Source organism: Condylura cristata, unplaced genomic scaffold (assembly GCF_000260355.1).
Source record: "Condylura cristata isolate star-nosed mole 26May11 unplaced genomic scaffold, ConCri1.0 scaffold00033, whole genome shotgun sequence".
NCBI lineage: Eukaryota > Metazoa > Chordata > Mammalia > Eulipotyphla > Talpidae > Condylura > Condylura cristata.
In genome coordinates this window covers 14330560-14340718 of record NW_004567134.1, presented here as the reverse complement: position 1 = coordinate 14340718, position 10159 = coordinate 14330560, and the positions used below count along the sequence as shown (strand labels likewise).

The following is a 10159-nucleotide window of genomic DNA, read 5'->3' as shown; positions in this document are numbered from 1 at the left end:
CGCCATGTGGACTCCTCAGGGGCAGGCGGGAATCGAACTCATGAGGAAGTGGCTTAAGCTTTGTAGTGCAGTGCTTTAACCCGCTGCGCCACCAGGGAGGGCCCCAGTCTTGTCTATTTTTAAATGATACTTATTTTTATGCATATAAGAACTGGGGTACAGGCCAGAGGTGCAGGGGGTGAGAGGACTTGCCAAGGACTGCGGGGAGTGGACTGAAATGCACGGCTGAGGGAAGCAGGGAGCCAGGAGGTCTGCTGCGCCCTGTGGGTCGCTCCCTGCCAGGGGTCGGACTCGGGGGTAGTGGGGCAGTGGCGAGACAGCCCCAAGCATTTTTCCATGTAACTTTAAAATCAGCTGGTCAGTTTCTAGAAAAAAGGTTGCTGGGATTTTGACTGGGGCTATCACACTGTAGATCATTTTGAAGAGAATGGACATTTTAATAGTAGTATGTTCTGTGACTGTTGTAAATGGTATTTTGAAAGCTTATTTCCCAGTTGTCTGAGTAACAGCACTCGTTCTAGAAGCGCAGTTGATTGTCGTGTACTGATTCATTGTTGCCGCCGTCATGCCGCCGTCAGAAAGTCACACGTTCCTAGTTTTTCCTTGGGATTTTCTCCGTATAATCACATCAGCCGCAAGGCAAGATGTTTTACTCCCTTTTCAGTCTTTTCCTTTGCTTTTCCCTTCTTCACTCACTGGCCAAAGTAACTGTTACACTTTACACTCCCCCCAATGTAGTCTGCTGGGGTTGCTTGCGCCCTCCCCAGACTTGCTGTCACTGCGTGAAACCCTCAGCCGCCTGGCAGCCGCCTGGCAGCTCGTCGCTCTCGTCTGCGTTTCCAGGGACCGGTGATACCGGCTGCCTTGTGCTTATTCCCGCCGCCTTTCTTGTCGTTCCTTTGCCTTACGTGTCTGGAGCCGCCAGCAGTAACGTGTGGCAGTGCTCAGAGTGGCGGCGGCGGGCTGTGCCCACCCACCCTGGGTGCTGTCTGGCCGGGAGGGAAGATGAGATGCAGCTGTTGCCAGATTATTTGTAGTAAAACAGGTCTGGGTGATAAAAAGAAATAATGGACATCTTCATAGCAGTTGGTTATTCAGAAAGTAAAATTACAAAAACTAGGGGTCCTCAATCAACACCCAGGGTGCTGAGGTGGCAGGGGTGGGGCAGAACCTGTTTCCGTGGCATTGTGCGGGTGCTGCAACGCCTTGCCAGGGCTGAGCGTGGGGCGTTCTCGCTCCTGGGGAGATTAACAGCATGCGAGTTTTGATGGTCGGCAAAGCTCAGCTTTACCGCGTTTCCTCATGGTTTGCACCTAGAAATCTGCGTAGGCCAGGTTTTGAAGAGCCTGTGCCCTCCGAAAGGTTTATAGGTGTTTACGCCTCTGAGCCTCAGGCGCTTCCCTTTTTTAAAGCTGTCTTGGTCTTTTGGCTCACTTGCACGAATTTTAGGTTCACTTTGTCAGTTTCCACAAAAACGCTTGCTGGGATTTTGCCAGAGACTGCGGGAAACCCGCCTGTCAGATGAGAACTGCCGTCTTAGCAACAGTGAATCTTCTGATCCATGACAGCTGGCCCACTCTGTGCCTGCCCGACGTGTCTGCCGACAGCGAGGGGCGGAGAGTGGAAGGGCAGGGTTGCCGGAGGACCAGCGCCACGTGGCTCCCGCCAGGGTGTGTGGGGCTGAGCCGTGCACCAAGCGCTCAGCTCCCTCTCCCCTCTCCTTCCTTTTCCAGATACGGGGGAGCAGGTCCTGGTGGACGTGGAGACCAAGAGCAATAAGGAGATCGTGGAGCACATCAGGAAAATCCTGGGGAAGAATGAGTGAGTTGTTGGGCTGACCAAGTGGGAGAGGACAGGGCATGCGGGGAGGGGTGTTGCAGAGGCCGTGACCGCACGTGCCTGCGAGCCTCTCCTCGCTGCCTGCCCCGCCCCTGCCCACGCAGCCATTTGCCTCCTTGGGCAGCTCGCCTGGCACCACTCTGTACGACCGCAGAGGCGGCCTGGGGGCTCACACCCCCTCCTTCCCTGAAGGCCAGCAGGGCAGCCTGGGCTGGGGGCCGAAGTCCGGCCACACCTGACCGCCTCTGTGCTCTCTGGCAGGGAGACCCTCCACAGAGAGGAGCTGGAGAAAAAGCGACTGTCTCACCCAGGCAACTTTGGCCCCCGAAAGTACTGCCTGCGGGAGTGCATGTGCGAGGTGGAGGGGCAGGTGCCCTGCCCGGGACGGCTGCCGTTACCCAAGGAGATGACAGGGAAGTACCAAGCCTCACTGAAGGCCAGTGCCCAGGACTAAGTCCCGCAGGGGGCCTGCCGCCCTGCTCACAGGCTCGCTTGGAAAATGGTCACCGTGCGAAGGGCCCGTTCACCTACCCGTGTAAAGGATGGGAAGGGCGCTGAGGAGGGAATTCTGCTCACTGAATGTTGTTGCTCCATCCAATAAAATAAAATGCTTTTTAATTACCTGGTCACGTGGTGTGTGTCCCTTCTAACAGGCACAAGGAGGCAGCCTGTGTGGGACATGGGCTGGGGAAGGTGGAGGCCACAGCTGGTGGGCCTCCCCTGGGCTCCACTGGCTTTGCATCTTCTTCCAGACCCCACTCTGGAGCAGTTGAGAGCTGCCGTGGTCGGGTCCGCTGAGCCGTCCTGCTGGCATTGAGGACGTCCCTCCTGATCAAGCTCTTTGGATATTTCTCCAAACCCCAAGGTAAGCCTTTGCGTAGTGCTCACCTTCGAAGCGAAAGCCAACCGCCCTGCCGGGGCCCTGGCCACGCTGTGTCCACACAGGAGCCGGTGGGCCTGCTTCCTCTCAGACTGGCGGAGAGAAGGCACGGACGGGTGGGAGATTTCTGGGCTCCCTTGAGGGCCGACGCTGGCAGCATCACAGTTGGCCTTGTTCCTCCCTTTCCTCATGGAAGTTTGAGGGACCATGTGCAGCACTGCCACAGTAGCTCTCACAGGACACTGGCCCGCTGTCACTTTAGTCATCCTGGTTTCAGTGCTCCGGGGACACCCTACTTCTAGGGTCACATGTGAAGCAGCAGCAGTGGCCAGAGAGGGAGACTTCTATGGGAGGCTTTTGAGGGTTTAGGACAGGTGAGCAGATTTGCTCTGCTGATGAGGCCCAAAGTACTCTGAGGTGGCAAGACAGACAGCCCTGCCTCAGGTAGACTGAGGTGAGCTAGAGCTAGGAGGTGTTTTATGTGAATGCTGGAGAAATAAGGTGTTTAACTTATGATGTGTTTCTGCAGGTAATGTGCAGTGAGCAGGTGTCCTTGGATGAGGTAAGTTAGGGTTGTGTTCAGCTGGAATTCAACACCCTGGCACCTCTTGGAGGCTGGGTAGCAAGGTCTCATCCATTCTCCTCTGTCAACATCTCTCTAGTGTCCCTGCCCAGGTTCAGGAGCAGGCGGGGCTCCATCTGCTTCCACAGCCTGGAGACAGCCTCGCAGGAGTATTCTGGCTCCCTGCTGTCCATGTCCCCCACACCTCTGTGGCTCACCAGGACTGCCCCGAATCTAAGTAGCGATCCCTTTGGAGAGAGAAGCCCAGTGACTGGTGGTATGGCACTGCCAATGGACAGGCAGCCAGGGACCCTCAGGGACATAAAGGCCACTAGGAGACAGTCTCTTTAAGTGGTTGTCTCTGCCTTTTTGGTTTAGCAGTGATCAAAGGTGGGCTCATGGTTGACAGAAAAGGGAGAAAATCGCTAAGTGGATTTTTATGATCAATGCTGATTCACACAAGCAATGTTTGCCAGATAGTCGCAACTTTGTTCTGAAGGCCACGGGGCAGTGCACTTAGGTCTGTCCAGTTGTCAATGGGCTGACCGGACCTTGACACGCTCGCCTGTAGAGGAGTGGTCAGGGGACGTGTTGGTGTGCTTTCTGACCTCTGACACCTTACCTCGGGGCGCAGACATCCTCACGGGACGGGTCTGCCCTCGTGCTCAGCTCCGAGTGTGAGGTGGCAGTTTTAGAAGGAAACTCTAGCCCCGTTCTCTGGAATCGTTCCCGTGACTCCAGGACGTGTCCACCGAGGAGCGGCCCTGCTAGGTGGACGTGGATCTGCCGGCTTTCCACTAAAGGTACTGACAGGCCCTGGCAAAGGCTCCCTGCTGGGTCGGTGCAGGCGGGCTGCACTGCTGTCACTGGTGAGGGGAAATGAGCAGCAGCATGCACACTCGTCTTTAATTCACTTTTAATAGTAGAAACCTCATGTAGGTAGTAGTATTAAGCCACAACAATAATGCCACATGAAACAGCATTTAATAAAATGCATAAAGCTAATTCATGCACTGCAATACTCTATATACAAACACAACAATGCAGATTCTTCTTCAAGACTGAAGACACTGATTAGATATAAAATTCAGTTTAAAAAGAACATGCTATTTTTTTAAATGCCATCACATAAACAAAGCTGATTTTAAGCTACAGCTTTTGACAGGTTTTAAACCTGGAATTAAAATATAATGGCATAAACAATATTTTCTCTATTGTGAAGGGCAAAGGTTTACAGAAACGGTCCCAAGAAAATCAAACACCCGAGTTTCCTTTAACAGACATCGTTTAAAAGGGCTGATAATGCAGCTACATTTCAACAGAGAGGTCCCAACTAGAGGTAAAAACTATGGTTTGTACTATGAAAAATGTGCATCTTCAGTTATAAAACTAGTTGAACACTGGTTTACAAGGTAACCGGGAGAACGGAGAGGCCGTAGAAAAATAGTCCAGCACTGGAGCTGTACATGGCAGCAGCATCTGAGTCCGTGAACGCGCTGGTTGTTAAAATAATTGATTCTATTCTTCTAAAGAAAAGCCATTTCTTAATGTAAAGTCTATCGCTATTTCCAAATGTTACTCCAATATTAAGCTTTATCACAGTCGGTCAATTGATGAATGTGGGTGAGCGTCTGCGCCAGCATTTTTTCCATGTTTGTATCGAGTGAGGGGCCAGATTACTGGCTTGACTGAAACTCCAGCTGGGCATTAGAAATCTCAGACATCCCCTACCCTCAAGGTAAGTGTCTTCAAGCTCACAGTTTAATTGTTCTTACGTTGCTATTAAGATATCTAGCCCCAGAAAGAAACTGTATTTTAAAGATCCGTTTTGAGACTGTCAAGCTTCCACTGGCGTTAGAACTGGCCAGACTACCTTTGTGTAGTGTGCTGGCCGGCAGGCAGGGCCATGGGGAGGTTGGGCGGTCACGGACACAGCCGGTGAGCCAGGAGCTTTGGGGGAAGCTGGCGGCCATACGCCCCACGTCTCACACAAGGCACTGAGTACTATGGTCTCAATGAAGCGTCTTCCTGCATTTCAACAGCTTATCAAGAACAAAAGTGACTGGAACGTGAGCTGTGCAGCTATCCCGTGGTGCCTTCGCAAGCCGGCTCTCGCCCTCCCCCCAGTCAGGCCCTGCTTACCAGGTCCGTGAGCAACTACTGCTGGGCTGGGCCCTGGCTCCCGAGTGCCGTGTCTCAGTTTATAGCCCGATTAAAGGGGTAAATTCATCAGAATAGACCTGGACAAGGAAAATTTGGCATCTGTAGCTTTAAGGGCATACATATCTCTATTAAAAAGCAATTTTCATCTGAAAATTTTAAATCATAATTTACAGAAAGAAGTCAGTGGGTTTCATTCACATGCTATGGTTAGAGAACTGAAGATCTGTAGCTTATATGCCATAAAAGTTCACCACCTGTGCTTGTTTGTACAGACGGCCTGGCCTGCTGGTTCTACCAACCGTCACTCCGACTCTGGCCCTGGGGCACTGTGTGCCCCTTGTGACCTGGCCAGAGCAGGGTGGGAAGTGGCCCTCTGGCTGAGAGCCCAGCCCCACACTTGGGCCCTCTGGGTGGTCACGCAGCCTGTAGCTCTACCTCCCAGGCCCTCCCGCTTAGGGCCCAAAGCCCACCTTGTCTCCAGCACTAGGGTCCACAGCCTTCTAGCTTCCTTGCCCCAGCCCTGTGTGAACCCAGGGGACGTACAGCAGTGCCATCCTGTCAGGATGTTCTGCCCAGACCTTCCCTGGTACAGCAGAGGTTCTGACTGCACGGCCCTTCCTAGCCAGGCTCCATTTGCCCGAGGCAAATGGAGTTAAGATCGCACGCAACTCCCTGCTGAGGGCCAGGCGCGCTCCCACCCACTAACTTCCCAGCTCTCAGACACTAAACGGGAGGAAAGTTTGGGTGCGTGGCTACATGTCTGTATACATAATAATACACCTATGTACACGTAAACACACTATGTACACTGTACATCTGCAGAAGATACAAACACAGGTACATTCATTCAGTCACACGCTATAAATCTGTACACACACAATGCCGCTGAAGGAGCCCGGGGCTGGACAAGCCCAAGTGCACTCTGGCAGGAGGCACACGTGAGTTGGCCCAGAACCCTGTGTTCAAAAGACCCAAACCCACTGTCTGCATCAGGGGTTGACTTTACAAAGTCACATCAAAATAAAGACATTTTCAAAGAGCCACACACAGTCCTTTCCAGATCTAAAGGGCACTGCCCTTCGGGTCACAGTGAGCATCAGAAGCTGCCCCTTCCCATGACCTGGGGTCAGAGAAGAGACAAATGCTGTTTGCAGCCCCACTGTGCATAAGGCCACTTCCCTGGGAAGCAGGCAGTGAGCTTCTGGCCTCTGATCTGATCAGGGCCTGGAACTTGGATCCACAGGCCAGAGCTGTGTGCCTGCAGGCAGAGGGCGGGCTGGGTGCAAGACAGCGCTGCTGCAGATTCCCCCAAAACCAAAGGTGGTTTTTCTCTTTCCTAGAGCAAAAGCACTAGATCCAGCCAGAGTCCTAGTTTTTGGCTCCCAGCCATGGTGATCCCCAAAACTAGCAGAACAGCTCAGTATGTCTGGAGCATGGCTACGGCCCTGTGCCCTAGCGAGTACATGGCTGCTGCGTCAGTGAGCCTTTGCGTAGACACGTCCATCCTGTGCTGCGTGGCTGGTAGCCAGTACCTCAGAACGGAGACCAAATACAGACACTCGCGACAAGCTAGATAGAGGACAGTCCCTTCTCAAGGGCAATTACATGACAAGTCTTAACAGCAAGTGACCACACCTCAAGTTAAATACAAACCCCTACAAAAGGCCTCATGGCAGAGGTTAAATAAATAATGTAACCCCTCAAAACACACACACACACACACACACGAGAAGGACATTATTTTCCTTAAAAATACTTAATAGGAATAACTTGAAAAGTATTTGAGTAATTTGGTCTTTTTCTAAGTCTTCCTGTCCTGTTTATGAATATATGTAACTATTTTGTCACTGTCCACATCCGAGACACCCCAGAGGGAGAGCCTGCGCCAGAGAAGCGTCTGTCCCGAGGCCTCAGGCAGCACACCTTGCCTCCCCGAGGGAGGATGACTCCGCCAGCAGAAGGGGCCTGGGACCTGGCCCTATGGGAAGGACCCTGCACCTGGCTTATTTCACTCGGGGTGCAGTAGGCTGAGGCCCGGTCTGACTTCAAGTCTCGAGTTTCAAAAACAGGAGTTGTGAAAACCAACCACCTGTTTTGTTGGGATCCCTTCAAATTATCTTGGTTTTGGACTTTCTTAACCAACTTAACAAGAGAGGGTATGGGTGTGTGGTCAAAGGCTAGATGTAAATTGGGGCATCATGAATTCCAGTTGTGTGGACATGATCCTTGAAGAAAAAGGTCACTTCAGATTAAGGCCATTGAAAAACTAATGTGGAGTGTTTCAAAACCCAAAGTGGGTCACTGTCAAGGAGTGGTACAGGGTCAGGACCGATTTTCCAAGCTAAACCCACCTGTGCCCAGGGCTGTCTCGCCAGACCTGGCACTTCTGCAAGCAAGGGCCAGTTAACCAGTCTCTATTCCAGCACGCCCGAACGCTGTCAGCACCTCTGTGCGGGTGTTGGTTAAGCTGCCCCAACATTTTAAGGCAACTGGAGGCAAGGCCCAGTGGACAGAGTCCCAGGGCCTGCCCCAGGGAAGGAGGGAGCTGCCTGGTGTGGGCCTGTTCACCGACTCTGAGAACTCGGATCTGGGGCACTCCTGGGGGACGCTGCCATGGTCAACAGGCTCACGAGCGCAAGGGCAGGAAGATGGGCACCTCACTGTGTAAGGCGCACACGCTTCAGAACGCCCTCTGCTTAAATCCTTCACAAGCAGACATGAAGCTCCATTGCCTTGGCCAGTTTTGTCTTAATTTTGAAATGTGAATCACTTCAAAAGTCAGAAACGCAGAAACTTGAGTTGGTAAAATTAAATCCTTTCCATCATTTTATAACAGGCATCCCTATTCTCTACAATTTGCCTAAAGCATAAACTATAATTAAACCCAAACAGGAACTTCGTTTTCATAAAGTGCTACTACTGTGTACTTGGAAGCATCCTCTTTTGCCACGAGCCTGCGGCTGGCTGCCTGGCAACCACACACAGCAGGTGTGCCACCTACCCTAGGCCCCTTGTGGGCCCAGGCCAGACCAGGGTGTGCCCCTAGGCGGGAAAGTGCACAGCCACCTTTCCGGAGTTCAAAGGAGTGGGAACCTCGCACCCTGTCAGCCTGGGCGGCCAGAAAGCAAGCACAAGCACCTGACCCGGCTCTGGACGTGCCACCTTCCCAAACGGGGTGCCTGCAGTGCATTTAGACCCACAGGAACTTAGGGGTGCTCTGCTCTAGCTATACTAAACTTCCTCGTAACTGTATTCTGTCCTTGTTAACAGTCATGGCCCTCCAATACCATCAGAACACTCAACGAGATGCTAAGGCTGGAGACAACAACCCTGACATTGAAGGTCAACAGAGAAACTTTCCACTAAGCTTCACAGGCCCTGTGCGTCCCCCACCCCCAGCTGGGTCTGACCGAATCACTGGCTGACACAGCCCTTCTCAAGGTGACGCTGGCAATGAAAACCGGAGAAAGGAACTCGCACACTCTCTGAACACGCAACCACCTTCTGTTCCTGTAAGTCAGAGTTCAAAATGCCCGCCTGGCGCTTTTTGGCCAGAAGGTTCATTTCCCGTCAAGTGGTGAAGGTGATCGGGGATGGTCTCAGCCGCTGCAGGAATTGATAGTTAATGCCTGTCTGGCTGCAACTCAGCTCTGAGAACCAGTGACCCAAAGAAAGCACAGGCTTGGAGGCGCCTAGCGATGCCTGTTACAGTCAGAACCAGAAGTCAGAGAGCCCAACAAACAGCAGCTAAGGCTGCGACTTCTGTCTGGGCCCCGCCCACTGTGCCACCACACCCCCCTTCCTGCATGACACAGATAAGCCACATTTACATTTGCTTACAGAAATTCAGCCACCACCACCACCACCACGGTGAGCATAAAATGAGGAATGATGCCTCCTTCAACACAAATGATTGTCTCCTCTACCCTATTGCGTTTTCATGGACATCATCAGGTTTCGGCAAAGACATGCATACTTTTCCATTTGCCCTGTCCACAGGCAAGATGTTGCTAACATCATCCACTGATAAGAAGTGCTTAGAAAGTGCTATTATTACCCTGGTAATTAGTAGCTATTAATTCCAAGGACATTTTCTATATATACACACATACTGTTCTCTTAGGTTCTTTTTAGTTTTCTTTAATACTAGTCTCTGACATTATAAAACTTTTTGTTTTTTGCCCTTTGAGAATTTCTAAGTACAAATTGAATTAAAAGATTGTTCCAAAATCTGCTTCATCAAAAGGCATTAAAACATTTCTTACGGCAGGAAAGGATCCTACTAGTCTTTTAGTTGCAATTGTCTGGGATTAACGAGAAACAAGGTAGGAAATGGCTAACGTATCGAAGTATATGCACATACCAAAACACCATTATTTAGTCTCTGTGTCTGAGAGGTCCCGGGAGGTCCTGTGGCGCCTGGGCGGGCGGGTGGGCTGTGTGCACTATAGGCTGGCTCCGGTGATCTGACCGTTGTACTCTGCTGTCTCCATCTTGAGGATGTAGGGGATTATGCTGTCTATTGAAACATTGCCAATGAGACCGGTGAAAAAGAGTTCCTCAGTTATGTTGGAGCTCATCAGCCTGAGGGCGGGCAGGCGGACAAGAATCCGGGCCAATCTGGAAGAGGGAGGGGTGTTAGAGAAAAGGGAGTTCGCCTTTCGGACTGGGCCTGCGCAGGCTCGGGGCCCAATGTGGACTGCTGGAGGTGAAGA

At 51.8% G+C, this 10159-nt stretch overlaps 2 protein-coding genes across 4 annotated transcripts in view; one reads left to right on the top strand and one right to left on the bottom strand.

The window, feature by feature from the left end:
* The window catches only part of MRPS25 (mitochondrial ribosomal protein S25), a gene marked incomplete at its 5' end in the record, with an annotated part of 5536 nt that extends 3243 nt beyond the window's left edge, over positions 1–2293 (top strand). The window contains 2 exons of the mRNA XM_012732155.1: positions 1734–1821; positions 2101–2293. Of these exons, the coding sequence (XP_012587609.1) occupies positions 1734–1821; positions 2101–2293 (281 nt within the window). The remainder of the gene's footprint in view (positions 1–1733; positions 1822–2100) is intronic.
* Positions 2294–4180: 1887 nt separating this feature from the next.
* The window catches only part of NR2C2 (nuclear receptor subfamily 2, group C, member 2), a 64122-nt gene continuing 58143 nt past the window's right edge, over positions 4181–10159 (bottom strand). For 2 of the 3 annotated variants that reach the window (XM_012732154.1, XM_004692356.2), the window contains exon 14: positions 4181–10064. In XM_012732154.1, the coding sequence (XP_012587608.1) occupies positions 9890–10064 (175 nt within the window). In that variant the 3' untranslated portion in view covers positions 4181–9889. The remainder of the gene's footprint in view (positions 10065–10159) is intronic. The other variant, XR_001146006.1, reaches the window with a different exon arrangement.